The sequence below is a fragment of the Leptonotus elevatus genome, chromosome 8, assembly GCF_054856555.1.
Source record: "Leptonotus elevatus isolate MCC_2025b chromosome 8, RoL_Lele_1.0, whole genome shotgun sequence".
Taxonomy (NCBI): domain Eukaryota; kingdom Metazoa; phylum Chordata; class Actinopteri; order Syngnathiformes; family Syngnathidae; genus Leptonotus; species Leptonotus elevatus.
The window spans coordinates 3,662,032-3,679,584 of NC_141246.1; the positions used below are offsets into that span (position 1 = coordinate 3,662,032).

The 17,553-nt window shown below is 38.5% G+C and overlaps 1 protein-coding gene across 11 annotated transcripts in view; it reads left to right on the forward strand.

Annotated features, from left to right (window-relative positions):
- The window catches only part of fat1a (FAT atypical cadherin 1a), a 72,317-nt gene that overhangs the window by 9,206 nt on the left and 45,558 nt on the right, over nt 1–17,553 (forward strand). For all 11 annotated transcript variants that reach the window (XR_015095830.1, XR_015095833.1, XR_015095832.1 and 8 more), the window contains exons 3-4: nt 5,608–5,922; nt 14,282–14,343. Coding sequence is in view for 7 of the 11 variants with exons in the window: in XM_086083302.1 (XP_085939428.1) it covers nt 5,608–5,922; nt 14,282–14,343 (377 nt within the window). In the remaining 4 variants the exon portion in view is untranslated. The remainder of the gene's footprint in view (nt 1–5,607; nt 5,923–14,281; nt 14,344–17,553) is intronic.

Below are 17,553 nucleotides of genomic sequence, written 5' to 3' on the forward strand. Positions count from 1 at the left end.
TTCCCATTTTACTTCCTGTTATGTCTGGTCAGGTTTCTTACTTTTTCATAGCGAAACGCTCATGAGAATAAACATGTTTTCAGGGGTTCAAGCACGACAGATGTACTAGTATAACTGACCCCATCTTCTCCAGTTTAAAGATTATGATACTTGGATAGGATTGTTGCGGAGCATGTCATTTTTTTCCCTTCTTTTTTTTTTGGTCAAAAAGGGTGTGAGGTGTTCATTTCTCCATGAAACTAGATGCCCAACTGTATAATGTATGCATTGCCCTTTCTTCTCGGGATAATATATGCATTGCCCTTTCACTTGGCGTGCTGTGAAGACATTCCTTTGCGAAACTGTGTTATTGTATTTTCCATTTGAGTAAAAAAAAAAAGAAAAAAAGAAGTTTGTCCTTGGCTTCCCCCTCCCGCCCACTTTTAGTAGAAAAATGTCAAGCTTTTTCGTCTGGGCCGTAATGGATAGATGTAGTATTAACCACCCTTCTTCTTTAGTTAGCGTTCGGATAAAACCCCCAACAACCGCAAAGTGCCACCTGAATCCAATCCAAACAATCCTCCCGCTTGAGTGCCGTCGCCGTGGAGACGGCGGCAGGAATGCACGCGACGGGACAAAGTTGATTGCCGGCCGCTAAACGAAAAGCACACTTTGGTCGTTAAAAGGATGCAGCCACAGTTCTCAGTCGACCCTATTAAAGCTTCTTAAGAAATTCCTGCTGCACAGGAAGAAGGCATTGTTCATTTACCTGTTACTCCAGGTCATGCTCGACTCATAAGTACCTCAATTCAGTGTCAATTAGAGTCAGACGAAAGATAAATATTCAACTGAATGTACAAAAAATTTTTTACGGCATTTGCGATCTCTTTCTGGACAGTTTTAATGTGTCTTTTCTTCTTTCTTTTTTTGCAGCTTTTCTACTGTAAACAGTAGTAGTATTGGGTTCACATTGGGAAAACAAGGGGTTCAAATAATGATACTATAGAAACATAATACATCTTCCATCCATCCATTTTTCTGAACCGCTTATGCCCACCAACTGTCCGGTCAGTAGGCGGGATACACCCTGAACTGTTTGCCGGCCAATCACAGAGCGCTAAACAATACTATCCAGCGTGATCGCCTGCGAGGCCTCCGCCAAGGCCTTTTGAACTAATAACAATGGGCACTCTGTACAACGGGGCTTAGTCTCAGAGGCCATCTCGAGTGGAATTAACAGGCCATTTTATAAATTAGAGGAGAGATCAATTTGTTCAACCGGCTATCACAGAGGTACGCAACTGCGTTAAATAAGAAGACAATCCGTTTTTTTCCCCACCCTGCCAGTTCACTCGCGGTCAAGGCACGGGCAAACAATTTTTTGTTGTTTTATTAATGCTGCCGTTTGTATTCGTTGTAAAATGAAATTTAGTATTCACTTTCATTTTGAGGCTATGAAACTAAAACGAAAAGAAAAGCAGCGGGACCACAATCAATCAAGAAGAGCATGCAGAGGGTCCGACTGTGTATAAACAAATGGGCTTTCTTGGAATGCTGACCCTTAGTATGCGTTGTAGAATCACAATGTTAATGTTAGAATTAGTTATCATTAGTTATCATGGTGATAGCTGTATTGCTAATTTATAGCAGCAACCTCTGGTCTGATACCATCTGGTATTTGCTAACAGTTGCTATGCTAATATACATGTTGATAGCAACCTGAGCGCAGAACCATTTTCGAATATGAGGGGAAAAAATGCTATCATATACCAAAATAGCAACCTGCAGGCAAAAGTTGTGAAGGGGGATCCTTCAAAATTTCATACCAAGTGAGCCGTGACGTTCACAATGCAAGCCTGAGGGCAGTTTGACATCAGTTCCACTTGAATTAAAATGGATGGATTAAACTACTTAATACTTAATTCTTCACTAACACACACTAAACACAATTTAATCAGAATACTGTGAACTTTGGATCGTTTTTGCTTATTTTGTGATATATTATGGACCAAACTAGTAACAGAATCACAATTAATGTATGGAAAAGTACATGTCAGTTTAATCCGTTCAGAAAATAATCATTATTTGCAGCCATCTTATGAATGCGCTCCAGCTGTGTTGATTGAGCTCGGCAGCAACACATATTAACTGCAGTTGCAGTGTTGCTCCATTATAGAGGCGCTATATCAACAGCAGTGCATTGGAATGACCGAAGAAGAAACAGCTTTCTTTTTTTTCTTTTCTTTTTTTTTTTACTTTAATGTACCGAAGAAGAAACAGATCATTGCACCACGCACATAATAGTGTTTTACAACAACGCTGAACTATATTTACAATTTAATATGTACTATTGGATGAATTTTTAATGATTGTAGTTAAAAAAATGTCAAAAATTAATGGCAACTTTGTATTCATATAATTTCTCATTTCTCGTCCCTGATTGTAAATTGGCTGCAGGAGGGCGGCCGATAATGGTATAGGACAGGTCATAATAATGCTAGTAATGCTAACATGCTAATATAATAGTTCTTATGATAACTTATTGTGAGATGGTAACCTTTTACTCCTTGATTTACAGACATTAATTTGAATAAACTTTATGTTTGAAGTATAGCTCTTAGCCGCAAGAAGTCTGGGAACTTTTTTGGGAAGTCTAAGGGACCTTTGAGAACGTAAAGTTGCCCGGTAACGCAGGGACTCAGTTCAGGCCTTTTTCCTAGTTTTTCTTTCTTTTTTTTTTCTTTCTTTTTTTTTCCCAGCATGCTTGCGGAATGTGAAGCGTTTCAGCAGGTCTGCAGCACAGAGACGAGGCTCGTTTATGGAAGCATGTGAGCGAGAGGCCTGGGGAGGCTCGGGGAATGCGGGACGTAAGGGGGGCTGGCGGTATTAGCGCAGTTCAAAGCTGGGTCCCCATGCCTTGCTGCAAACAAGGAAGCATTTTTGTTTCATCCTGACTCGCTCTACCTTAACCGTGTGGCTTGTTTGAATAAGGCCTTTGTGTGTGTGTTTGTGTGTGTGTGTGTGTCTTTGCGTGCGCGCACATGTGGGTGTACGACTGTAGTGTACACAAAAAAAATGGCTGCAGGTCATGACGGTTCATGTCTTGCTAAGCTCAGGTAACTTTGAATAACAAAGCCTCGGGGACTGCTAGCACAAAAAGAAGCAGAAAGCAAATCTGGTTTTGTCAGTTTTTTCTTTTCTCCTGGCCTAAAGGCAGTTTTTTCTTTTCTTTTAACGGGGTAGGATAACGGTGCGAATTCATGTGCTTTGTTCGCAAACTATTCAGTCAGGGTAGGATGGATCAGGTGTCACCTGTACCACACTTCCATGGACACGGAACCTCAACTATTAACTCCAGTAACATAAAAAATTGAAGTTTCGCAACTTTCTACACCACTGGTTTAGCAAAATACTCACAAAAGGCCTTGTGTGGCAGACGTGGATGAATTGACTCATCTATGACATAGGTTCAATACATTAAAGCCAGTTTGTCCGCCCCCCCCCCCCCCCCCCACTGAACTCGATCCAACCTTCTGTGCATAGCATGCTACACGTGCTAAGAATGCTACGCGCGTGCATTTGCACCTCTTCATCTAAAATCTCCACCCCACCAGCCTCCCGCAGCTTTTCATGACCTGAAGCCACAACTATTTGTCTGCTCTCACTTACAAATCCTGGCTGCTGTCATTCAACAAAAGGCTGTGTCAACAAAGCGACACCCTCTGTAAACTATTTATGTCACCTTCAATTTATACTGTACATTTTTGTCTGAGTTTAGTGCGTGTTTTTTTTAACCCCCATTAGGCAAATTTTATTTCCAACATACTAGTAAAAAAAAAAAGTATGCTGTCTGACATAATGGGCAATTATGTACGACAGATTTGTTGTACGACATTGAGCAATTTTGACATTTGCAGTTCTACTCTTCAAATACAATAACTTTTGATTCACCACATGGATGAACATCTAATAAACATATATTTTTTAAAGGAAAAATACAAAAGTTTCGCAAAAGACTTAAAAATTATTTTTTTTTCCCCTGTTAAATTTGGATGAAAATCCAAATACTACGACTTTGAGAGATTTGCTTATGATAATGCCTATATAAAAACTAGCTTCACAAAAAAAATTGCAAAAAAGGCTAACATAACCCAACGCTCTATACATACACTTTCCATTTTGTGAAATTTTCTGAGTGTAATATTTTCCTACAATATTTTAGCCAAGTTCCAAATTGCACCGCGTTTTAGGGGCATATATATGGCAAATTTGCGAGAGGAAAAAAAAATCAAAAATGAAAACTAAAAGGCAGGATGGATACTGATTCATTCTTAATTTAAACTTTACTCGTCATACACGGCAGCTAGAGTGACGACACTTCCTGATTCCCCTATCAGCTGACTAAACACTAACCAATCAGAAGCTAGCATACTTAAGGTAAATGCTAGTGAATGACGGAGAGCAACAGATTTGACACATCAATTTAACTACCTGGACAAAAAATTACCAAAATGTATGAATGTGTAAATAAATTCTGGAAACATAAATGTACAAGTAAATATACATTTTAACAAATTAACTTAAATGCTTGATCCTCAGGGTGTGGACCTTTGCAAAGTGAGGCGTCTGTCGCTGGCAGTACCTAACGCTTCAAAGTTTCAGAGTTTTTTTCTCGCAAATTTGCCACTTTATAAAGTAGCAAATTTGCGAGTTTTTCTTTCGGAATATTACCCCCCCCCCTAGAAAAAAAAAGTCCATACTCACTACTTCATCTTTCTTTAACTTCCTGGAGGTGCCCATCCTCCACTAGCCTTTTTTTCCAGTTGACACCAATGTCAGTGGGTGCAATTCACGTGGTAGCTTGAAAGCTCTTTTGTTTGCTCAGCTGAAGACCGTCGCCCCCGCATGGCAGTAAAACAACCTTCCCTGCCAGATAATGTAAACAGCAAACTACAGGCCTGTTGTTGATACTATAGCATGTTGACACCTAAACCTAACTTCTGTGATCTTTTTATTTTCCGCTTCAACAAAAACAATGCATTCCAAATCTTAAAGTGTGGATGTCTGTGTAATATACGATGCAAGTGTAAAAGTAAGATGAAATTAAGACTTGGAAAAACAATAGTAATTTAAGCAACAAAAAAACTTACATAAAGCAAAATCTGCACGTTTTGCCAAATTTTCAATTCTTGCTGGACTGAGCTCTGAAGTATTTTGTGCAAGATTAAAGGTATTTTGTCGAATTCATTTTTATTGTTAAAACATAGTGATAGAAAAAATACCTTGGGCAATACGAAGGTTTTACTTAGTTTTAAAATTCGTTCTGAAGATTACTACATTTTACAATAAAAAAAATACATTTGCATAAAATTGCTAAAAGTTAAAAACATAGGGCACTCAATGCAAACTATCATGAAAAGTTTACGAGGAAAAAACATTGCTGTGAAATTATCCCAAAATATTATGACCGATCCAAAAAAAACAAAAAAAGATTTGGTACGTATATTAATTAATTTAAAAAAACGGAAACAAAAACTACATTTGCAACAAACACGAAAAAACTCTTCCAGCTCCGAAAATTTCCCAGATTGCTGCGGCTTAACTCACGCTGTGCTCTCGTTTCTTCAGGTATCATCCGAACGCAAGAGCTGCTGGACCACGAGACAACTCCCCACTACTGGCTGACGGTCTACGCTATGGATCGAGGTGTGGTTCCCCTGTCCGCCTTCGTGGAGGTCTACATCGAAGTGCAGGACGTCAACGACAATGCGCCGCAAGCGTCGGAACCCGTCTACTACCCCTCCGTGATGGAGAACTCCCCCAGGGACGTATCCATCATCCAGATAGATGCGCTGGACCCGGATGCTAAGTCTAGCGATAAGCTCAGCTATAGGATCACCAGCGGAAACCCACAAGGCTTCTTCGCCATCAATTCCCGGACAGGTAATACTGCTGTTGGTTTTCAGGGGAGATTTAGGGGGGGGGGGGGGGGGGGGGGGTCATGGATTCATAGTGGTCTGCGAACCTTGTCCAGGGCTGTATGAAGGCATGGGCCGATTACAGGTTTGAAGGTTTATCGCGGTTTTAAAAAGTCAAGGTTTCAATTACTACTCAAATTTTATGTTATTGGTAATGAGCATTTCTTTTCATTTTTTGTGGGGACTCAAACAAGTTGCTTCTTTGAAGATAATTGGGGAGGCCAGATGAGAGCATACATGGATGCTTTTTTCCTATGTTGCATTGTCCTAAAGAAGAAAAAACATGATGACAACAGGTACTAGTTAGCCCCAAGGACAGCGTGAGCCGCCTATGGGCCTGTTCTAAAAACACTGTGATTTATGAAGAGGATTTAAAACTGAACAAGAATCTTCTTTCTTTCTTTTTTTCAACTTAAGGTTTTACACCTTTCTTAATGTACCAAATATTCGATATTTGGAAATAAAATGTAAAAAGTAATTTGTGTTAATATGCTGGATGGGTCTGTATCATGCCAGAAAATGGGCAAAAATGTTCATCATTGCGTACTATAAAGTAACAACAGATGTTTGCAAACGTCTTATTTTTAAAAAAACACACAAATATAATGAGTTTGTTTTTGTGTATTGCAACAGAAATCTGAGGACATTTACTATTGAGAGACTGACATTCCGATGATTTGGACAATTCTTAATTGTTAAATGATTAATATCTTATCAAAAATTTACAGCAGTATAACTTTCCAGACTGTTTTTTTTTTTTTTTGCGGGGGTCCCAAGTTAGATTATAAATTCGCACATATTACACCTAAAGTCACATTAACATGCCTGTGCGAATAATTCACATCTATTAATTTATGAAAATAAAAAGGCAATTGACTTTTTTTTTTACTTGGGCAGTGCCTAAGGGAGTCCTCTCTCCACTCTAAAAGTGCCTTATCTCATGCGGTGCTTTGCAAATGGCGTGACCATTAATATTTCATCGGCTTCTTATGAACTCGCCCGTGCGCTCTACACTTTGTCAGTTTTGTGTGCGTGTGTGTGTGCGTGTTTGTGTGTGGTCTTTTCCCTCCTCCCAAAGGTAGTCGCATCAACACAAGCTGCAGAGTTATTTTGGTTACTACTGCCAATGTGAACTTTCTGACCAAATAAGGATAGAGCGTCGTTACTAGCGCGCCGCCCTCTCCCCAAACCATCCTGGCATAACTCGTGCATGGGTATTCCCAAGTAGACGGAGGAAGTAATTAATGCAAGAGCACGCTAACTTAAATTTTCCCTTCGTCGGTCACTGATTAAATGTGTCAGGAAGGCAGAAAAAAGAAAAAAGGCTGCTTGCGCCCCCATAGGAAGTCATGTCCTTTGAATTCACTTCTTCCAGAGACAAACTGTCACCATCTTAAACATCACTGTCTTAGACGTGTAAAAACATGTTAAGCATGGCTAAATTTAGCTGGAAACCTATTTTCCCTGTAGATATGATAGACTGTAATTTTTCCCTCCTCGATATTGCGATTTAATATGCGATTATTTTTTTCAAGGTCTTCTTCCTTCCCATTAATTTTTTTAACAAACAAGTTATAAATTAATTAGTATTTTAATAAACAATATCAGATTTATTATACCTACATGTTATCTACATTAACTCATTCACTGCCATTGACGGCTATAGACGTCAAAAATTCATTTGAACTATTTCTATTAGTTTTACACTTTTTCTACTTTTGTTAATGAGTATGAAAACCTAAAAAAAATTGGTAACATTTAGAACAGATATAAAATTTGTGATTAATCGTGAGTTAATTATTGAAGTCATGTGATTAATTAAATTTTTAAAATTTTAATCGCCTGACGCAATAAAAAAGAAAAGAAAAAGATTATTAAAAATTAGGGGCGTCAGGCGATTAAAATGTGTTAATTGTAATTGATCGCATGACTTTACTAGTTAACTCACGATTAATCACAAATTTTATATCTGTTCTAAATGTACAATAAAAAAAATCTAGGTTTTCATACTATTGTTAACAAAAGTGGAAAAAATATGTTAAACTAAAAAAAATTGTTAAAATGAATTTTTGACATCTGTAGCCGTTAATGGCAGTGAATGCGTTAATTAGTTAACTTTTTACACACTTTAACTTGCAATCTTTTTAGTGTTTACATGCCCGTCATAACAGGACAAATACTGTAAATAAAGCAAGGACCCATGCCTTAAATTAAACAGGAAGTCGTCTATTTTAGTTTGAATTCCATAAAAAAAGAGGCTTAGAATATTGGGAAAAATGTGCCCGTTCATTTTGAAATTAGATGGACTTATCTAGCATAACAGGACGCAAAAACAAGTTTCAAAGACCCATACCTGAAATTGTGCTGCAAATCAGCCTTTGTAGTTTGGACAATCTACCTGAAATCCAGTAGATATGGGTTGATCATATCATTACGCAAGAAGTGATGCCTAAAATCCAATTTGAAGTCTTGTTTGAATGAACTCCTACACGGAAATTCACCCAAATGAGCCCCAATTGAAAGTAGGTGTTGACACTAAATCAATTAATTCATCGACGACTAATCAATTATCAAATTAATCCACAACTATTTTAATAACCAAATAATTGTTTGTAGCCATTGTTTAACTCAAAATTGTATAAGCGTGATGCGTCAACGTGACACGGCGACCGCATACCGCTGGTTTGTGAATATGTTTAAATTTACTGCATGCAAGTTTTTTTTTTCCCCCCATAATGACACGTTCTAAATGTGCGTCGGGCGTGCGGGGCCTCCGTCTTGGCGTTCATGCAAAGCTTGCGAACCAAAGGGTGGGAAAATAAATGAAAGCCTATGTTTTGTGTGTGCGTGTGTGTGTGTGTGTGTGTACCGCTTCAGCATGTGTTCCAAGCTAACAAGCTAACAAGCTATAGTGTTCCTTCATCCACTGCAGTCGTGAGGCTTCAAAGACACAAAGGCTTTACTTGACGTCCGCCTTGGGTGGTGGTGGTCGTGGTGGTGGTTGGCACTTGACAGAAGGCTTGGGTCTTCTTCATGGCACTCCAGTAAATAAAAACTACTAATGTACTTTCTCTGACGTGAAGCTTTAACACTTCAAATGCTTGAGTGGCTCTTTTTTTTTGCCCAAATCAACACCTGCAAGCCAGGAACAAAACAGCTCACTTCAGAAGCTACTTGAAAAGAGGCAGGAAAAGCTAGAATGGAAGCTTTGGGTTTTTGGTTCTCCGGTGCTGGGGATTGGGGGTGCGCGCTTTAAAAAAAATGGGATTTAAAAATCTGCTCTACTTTGTTGCCATAGTTAGGGGTGCGGCAATTCTGCCCGTGGCTTAAAGAGGTACGGGCAAGGCTGTTTTAATTTGTGCTGTGATGGGCGGACAAGCATTCATTTTGAATCCCCCGCACGCATACTTGATTCATGTATACTTCAGTCAAAGCATCCCACTTGCTGTCTGCTTGTATTTTCTCTTCATGGAAGATTGATCAACGCACTTATTAAAGGTTGTCAATGGCGCTCGCCCACATTTGATGGCGTGCGCTGTTTTGGAACGACGGTGGCAGGTCGTTGTTGGACATTGAACGGCACCTGTTTGCTTGGCGATGGTTACCAAGCCAAACACGGGAAAGAGATTGTGGGCTTTGTCACTAATGCCGGATGACAATCTTATCACACTTACTGCTGCACCCATGCAAGATAAATTAGGGCAGGGACTCCCCACACACTCCACAGGGTTGCATAAGATTTAAAGTGTCACGGCTACACATTTACATTGCTTTCCTCACGTGTTATTTAGAAATATAAAGGTCGACTTACTGTTTATTGCCACCGCCCGTTGACGTTTACTATAAAACTAACCATACAACAAAGAAAATGACTTATACAACCACTAGGGGTGTTAGAAAAAATCGATTCGGCAATATATCGCGATATTACAGCGCACAATTGCCGAATGGATTTTTAAACATCAATATTTTATGGGAATAGTCAACAAAACGTCTTACTTAGGGTTAGGATTTACACATTAAGCGTGGAAGAATGTTATATTAATGGAACATTAAGCCTTAATATTTGATTTCATTGCTGTTCAAACATGAAACAGACTGCAACCTGAATTTTCAGATAAATAAATACATTTTCATACAAATCTTACAGTGTACATGTACAAGTTTACTGATGAGTATTTTCTAAATTTGAGTTTTTAGAAAAATCGCAATAATCAATTTATAGATTCGTATCGGGATTAATCGAATCAAATCGTGACCTATGAATCGTGATACGAATCGAAACGCCAGGTACTCGGCAATTCACACCCCTAACAACCACGTAACTGACAAGTACACTAGCTTAATGCTAAAAACCTAAATACATGTGCTAATGACATTTTTTATTCACTTCATGTTTGATTATATTTCATATTTAGATGTATTTTATTTTGTGTTTCTACCATACATTTGTTAAGGTGTGTAGTTGGGAGTCACATTGGTTTGGATTCAGGAGAAGGAAGGGGAAATGCGATTCTTCTCATTGTTACCTTTTCAGCAGAGATGCATCCATTATCACGGGAAGTGAGATAGGGAAAGGATAACGCCAACAACTTCCTGCTGCTCCTGGCTTTTGTCCGCAGGTCAAAGTACAATCACACCGTCAGAGGAAAGAGCAGCTGGAAATGAACTGAATATTACAACTTTTTTGTGACTTTTTCTCACTTCTCATACCAATGCGTCTTTATTCTTAACTGGCTAATTAGCAATGACTATACATTTGGGGGACAAAAATATGATACTGTTTAATGTGCCTTTAGTGTTTGTGCCCTATAGCGTTGCAAGTTACTTGTTTTCTTAATAATGAGACTTTATTCTCTAAACGGTACCACCTTTCCCACCTAGATTAGGAAAAAAAAATCTTATAAAATCATACCCGTCGTTACAATTATATTGTCATATGATGGATTTTGGGAAAACATCGCATTCTGCAAATGGAAAATGTGCGAGTAATTTCCTACAGTTCCCACAAGATGACGGCAAAAAATTTAACGTTTTAAATTTACTTACTTACGTTGTTGTTTCCTGTTTTTTTATCACAATTTTTCCTTACAACTGTGACTTTATTCTCACAGCTACCTGTTTAATCTCATAGGATTAAAGCATTTTTCTTAAAACTATTTTTTTTTAAACATTCTCAAAAATAAAATTTGTAACGTTTTACTAACACAAGATTATTCCAAAAAAAAAAAACTTTATTCATATTACAACTCACCTCATGTCCATTAATATAGATATTTAGTAAATATTAACTAACTAATAACTAACAACCTTTTGTCTTGAAAAATCTCACTTGTTCTTGCGTCATTATTGACTTTTCTCGCAACTTTTCAACTTTATTCTCAGATCAGGACATTTTCTCAATAAAAAACCAACACTTTTTGTTGTTGTTGTAAAATCGCATTACGACTTTTCTAGTAACATTATGATTTCACTCTTGAAAGATTAGATATGGTATTACTGTTTGGAGAAAAAAAATCTAACTTTTTTTGTGTCAATGATGCTCATAAAATGTCAACTTTATTCGACTTTTTCCTCATAACATTCTGACTTTTCTTCTGCCACATTTGATCCTAAATGCAGGCGTCCCGTCTGCATCCCTAATGACAAATTGCTTGTCCAATTTTCACGGAAGGACAGAACTTCACTGCTGCTTGGCCGTTGTTGTTTTTCCCCGCCCCTCAGCCCGACTATCACAGCTATAATTACCGTCAACCCTCCTCGGCCCACGCCTTGCGACGGCTTTTTGTGCGTCGGGACAAAAGGAAGGTCTGCGTGTTGGAAGTGCGGACTGCTTTTGGCTCGTCAACCCGATAATTTTCCAGTTTTCCGGATCAGCCGCGTATCCTTTGCATGAAAGGACCGGTTTTGTTCAGCAAGTATTCATTTTAGGTCCAATAAAGCCAAATAGGAATCAAACTTTCAGGCTGTTTAAATAGATGAAAGTATTGTCTAAGATGTACGGCTTGGCCGCGCATCCCGAGCTTTTACGCTTTGCTGTCAACATGTGCAACAAAACCAGGACAAGATGTAGAATGCCAAAACATCCAAAAAGAAGTGTTTCTCCATATCATACTTTGGCTATTACTCGGCTTATAACACATGCTTGAAATGAGATCTGAGAATGATTTCTTTTTTCTAAGTCACAGTCACACTTTTTCACATTTATTCTTTAAATTATGACTATTTTCCCAAGATTTCCTATTTACAATTACAGAGATAACTTTTCTCGCATCATTCTTATCCATTTTTTTTTAGAACAACAAATGTGACTTTTACGCATAATGCTACAGTTTTTCTAGTAACATTACGACTTCATTCTCTGAAAAAAGTGCATCTTTTTCCCCGTGTCATGAATTTATTCTTGTAAGGTTAAGTGTTATTTTTTAAACCCTGAAAAAAAATCATACTTTATTCTCATTTGATTATGAGTGCTCTCCCACAAAAAATGTTTGTCATTATATTACGAAGTTTTCCTAAATATTTATTTTTTAAATAAAACCTTATTCTTGTGAGATTAGGAAATATGTCTCTCAATGTAACCTTTTCTTGTGGAGAACAATAATTTTTACTGTGTATGAGATTGAAAACGTAAAGATTTGCGCTTCTCCTTGGACAGCTAACTGGATGCTTTATTGGTGCCATCACATCAGGGTTGAAATTCTCAATTGTATAACAAAGATTCATTCTTCCTGTTGTTAGAGTGGAAATTATATATGTTTTTTTCTTTCTTTAACTTGAATGAAAATCAGTAGTCTTATGTTTAAGATTAAAAAGAGCCAAAAAGGAAAGTCTGAAAATGGAAAAGTAGCTTGAGTGGCCGACTTGTGTTTTCCTAATTGCAGTGCTGAGCCTGCGACTATTTCTGGGCAACCGTAAGTTGTGGGCCTCGCGCTCCTCGCTGGCTTTTGGGGTTTCGGAAATCCTTCGCTTGATGCTAATCGGGTCGCGGTGCGGCGACGGGGCAGCTCTTGGTGCGGTCCGAGCTGGCTCGTCTACTCTGGGTTTGGGTGCAATTAACGCTGGCAGGACGAGCACGAGATGTCGCTGAGAACGTCGCCGTTTAAGCAGATTTTCTTCCCCTTCTGTCTGCATGTTTGTCAATGGGTTAAGACTCGCTGGTTTTATTTAGCTTTTTGGCAAAAGGTGCCTTAAAAAAAAAGCCAGTAGATGAGGCGGAAAGGCACTTTCTGCAATCAGAAAGTGTGCTATGACAAGAATGAGGCAGTCGCTGGAAATGAGTAAACCTGATTGCGAAACTTTTTTTTTGTTCTTTTGTCAATCTGGATGTTAGATAGCCGGCTATTTTCAGATTCATGGGGGATTATGTTAAGATTTAAGTACATGGAATGTACCATTTGGCTTCTTTGCGGGGGGTTGGGTGGGGGGCGGTGGTAATTTTCCATCGTAAATCAACTGTAGAAAAGAGAACATTTTTCTCAAACAAATATCAAAATATGTGCCTGATTCTTTTCCCGTTCTTTTGGTTTCAGGAATATAACGTTAGGATTAGACATTGATGATGAACCATTAACTTATAATGGTTTGTACTAATCAACTATTTTGTGATTACAACGGCGACGAGGAAATGAATATTTGGTGTGTGTTTGTTTGGATGTTAGCATTGCATGAACGTTCCGGTTATATGGATGGGATCAAGTATTTGCATTTTCTAGCAGGAGTTAAGGATTCCATGATAAATCAAAATGGCAAAAAAAAAAAGCAACTTGTTTTCGAACAAAAATGAAAAAAAGATTTTTGTTCGTTTGTTTGTCTGTAAATTTACTCTGTGATTAGGAGAGAATAATGTTAGGGTAAGGTCTCATCTACTCAAGGGGTGAAACCGTTGAACACATGTAAAAAAAAAAGTGACAGTTTTTGTTTCTCCATTTTGTTAAACTAAAAAAAACAGTATCGTTTTGATTTTTTTTACTCAGAGCGCAAAAAAACTACTAAAACTTTGTTGTGTCTCGTCTCCATTTTTAGACGGTTTTAGTGTCTTGTTTGTTCAGCTTGCATGGGAATTAAACGCTAACCAGCTGAGCTATTTGGGCTGGTCTTTGAGAGCCTTTGCGACATTTCACACGTCTGTTTGACAGCTGCCCTCAACAAAATGTTCTTAACGGCGGGAAATCTTTTAACTCCTACCACTGTCATTATTTTATAGATGGTTAAGTTATAGTAAGTTAAGTTAGTTATAGTTAAGCTTTTGTGCTGTTTTCCATTATTTCGGAATAAAGTGTGTTATTGACGTGTTCTTTTTGTTGTTGTTTTTTCACTTACAGGCCTCGTTATGACGACGTCAAGGAAGCTGGACAGGGAGCAGCAGGACGAGCACATTCTTGAGGTAAGGCTGTTAAGTTTCATGTTGTTTAGCGAAACGGTTTTTAAGGGCTGCATCTTCCCAAAATTCTAAAGGGCACTACAGATCCAAAATGGCCGCTCCAAAACCAAAATTGCAGTCTTCCTGTTCCTTCTGGGAAATGAGTTGTTAAGCGTTTTTGCGGGTATACTCATTCTTCGTATTGCTGTGTGAATCTGTCTTGGTTGGCTGAATTTGAAAACAAAATTGTCAGGGTGCTACCAAACCAAAATGGCTGACTTCCTGTTTGTTTGTTTGTTTGTTTGTTTGTTTGTTTGTTTGTTTGTTTGTTTGTTTAATGGGTTCTTGAGGTAATTTTTTTTTGGGGGGTGGGAGCAGCTCATCATCAACATGGCTATTGAATTTCATGTTCCTAAATATTCTGGTGGGCACTGCCATTCCAAAATGGCAAACTTTCAGTTTGTTTTATAGCTTGAATTGTTGAATCTTTTTTTGTGGTTCAGCTCTTAAAAGCTAATATCTGGTTATGAAATTTCCCGTTGCTTTCTAAAACTGGGGGCTGAATTTTTAAAAGACTATTGTGAGGGTGCTACCAAAGTTAAAATGGCAGACTTGCTGTCGTTTCATTTTGTGAGTCAGTTCATGCCGACCAAATGTCACGTGAAGTTGAATGCTCGGTGAAACTGGCTTAGAGGCAGATTTGGGCAGACTTTTTTTTTTTTTTAGTTCTGGAGAGGCGCTAGCTAGCTAGCCAAATCTTTTCCAGGTTAGGATGTGTAAACATTTATAATTCTGTGGTTAACACTAAAAAGTCTTTATCTAATTTTCGGTTGGTGTCTTCTTAGGATAGGGCAGCAGGGCCATAAATTATACAAACCAATGAACTTTTGTTTTTTGGGTGGAGAGGCATCAACGGTGGTGTGGTGTGTTTGTACACCAGGAAGCTGCCGTCGCTGTTTTACACTCCAGGCTTTTAATTGACCTTAGCCTCACCATCTTTGCTCGCCGCACAAGCCAAAGTTGATAATGGAGCATTTTTAATTGCCTTTTTTTTTTCTTCTTCTCTGGCTTTTAATTACAGTCGGGAGCGGCGGCGTTCAGCTGCTCGTACATCTGCTGCTTGAGCTGCTTTAGTTCTCATCCTCAGATTGTGTTACATGTTTCAATTACAGCTGTAGAATGGAGTTCAATAGCAATTTTCACACACAATGCTAAAAAATGGTGTTTTAAAACAAAGGTACAAGAGGCCAAGTAGAATGCGTAAGATGCGGTAGGTTGGACATAAATTGACTCGCGCCATTTATAACCATGAATATGCATTGTAAAAACAATGACATATAACGATTTGATCTGCAGTGGAGTCTCGGTGGAAGTAATCAGTTTAATCGGCGACTACACAGGAATTTTTTGTAGCCACATTTCGATACTAGCGTAGAAGTTAACTGCTGCCAACAGAAATGGTTCAACAAAAACAGAAAAACACATTAACGTTAGGAATTATCATGCAAGTGTAAAGCGGTGTAATGAGGAGTTAGCCCCTGGAATAGCAATGAAAGAGTCAACCTTAAAGATGTTATCGACTGTAATACAAAGTGTACATCGAAACAATAAATACAAAAGTTCATCATTGTAAAATGCACAAATTAAAACGATCAACCACTGCAAAAACTGAAAAACACTCACAAGTTAGCTGCTGTTAAACGCAACAAGTTAACCACTGAAAAACAACACAACAATCTATATTAAATAAGTTAAAACATTTCAAAACCAAAAAAAAATTCTAACTCAACAAATGTGTTGTAAAAATTATAACATAACACTGTGCCAGGTGACGGCGCAGATTTTTTTCTTCCTTTTTTTTTAACGTCGTTCTTTGTGCACATGTGTGTCACATCACAGATGTGTTCCAATATCATTTGTTTTTGTAATTATGTGAACAGGCGCATAAAAAGTATGTATTTAACAATAGTGAACGTAGCCTTGGATGCTCACTGAAGTGAGCTGAACTCTTGCAAAGTTTAGTGTTACTTTAGAGGCTCGTTTTTCCCCCAACAAATTTGGGCCAAATTCCACATTGTAGAGTTCAAAGAGATGAAAGGAACACGTTTAGGTTCATGCGCTACCATGATGACCTAAGGTGTGTGCGCGATGGAATCCGGAAGCCATTTTCTCACACTGCACTTTCACGACCCTGTAAAACCATTCACACACACAGAGGGGGGTGGGTAACACGGACCGGGGGGGGGGGGCTATACCTTTTATTACGAGAGAGGCGATTGGTGGCGCGTGGGGGGTTGGTAGCTTTGTATGCCTGGGTGTAAAAGACAGAGAGCAGAAAGGCCAGCTCCTCGTCAGTCTGGATGGGAGAGGTTGGGGGAGGGCGAGCAGCAAAGTGGGACATGCCGGGGCATGCTAAGGAATCAGGTCCCTGGACCAAGAAGAGTGGAAAGAAGAAACAACAGAAGGGGGGAGGAAGACAAGGGAAGGAGGAGCGAGGGCGAACATCTGCTGTGAACAGTGGGTTTACACAGTGTGCCTTTAGCACAAAGTAGATCACTACCTGAGTGCAAATACGCACCCTTACGTGATGCAATGACCTCATATGTATGACTAAGGCGCACAAGTATATATATATATATATTTATATTGTAAAACAGAATAAAACAATCTGCTATTTAAAATAAAACCTTAACCACAGTAAATACAGCCCACCTTAAAAGAGCTCATCTCTATAAAAAGAATAACCTGGTCAATTTAATATATAAAAAAAACAGTCTACCTTCAAGAAGTTAGCCTAACTCTGCAAAAACAATAAAAACAAAGTCTACCTTAAAGAAGTGGACCGGTAAAAACAATAAAACAGTCGACATTAATGTTGTTGGTTTTTACCATTAAAGTAGCACTAAGGAACTTTTCAACCTTAATAAAATATTTTCATAACTCTTCTGATAAAACTTAAAACTAGTTGAATGGTACCTTTGCCATGGCCTGAGGGCGTCTATAACAAGTTTAATGGCACTAAACAACTTTGAGGAGGATGTTAGGAACATTGTCACACACAAAGAACTACAAATGTGCTGACTGCTTTATGGCATACATCACTTCCCCCTATACCCATTCGCTACAATACGAAAGTCAATTTGAATGTCGTGAGCTAAAAAATGACGCAATGCGCTTGTCCTCGTGAGAAACGTGGTCTTCCTTCAGGCATAACGTTACTGACTTTGTCCATTT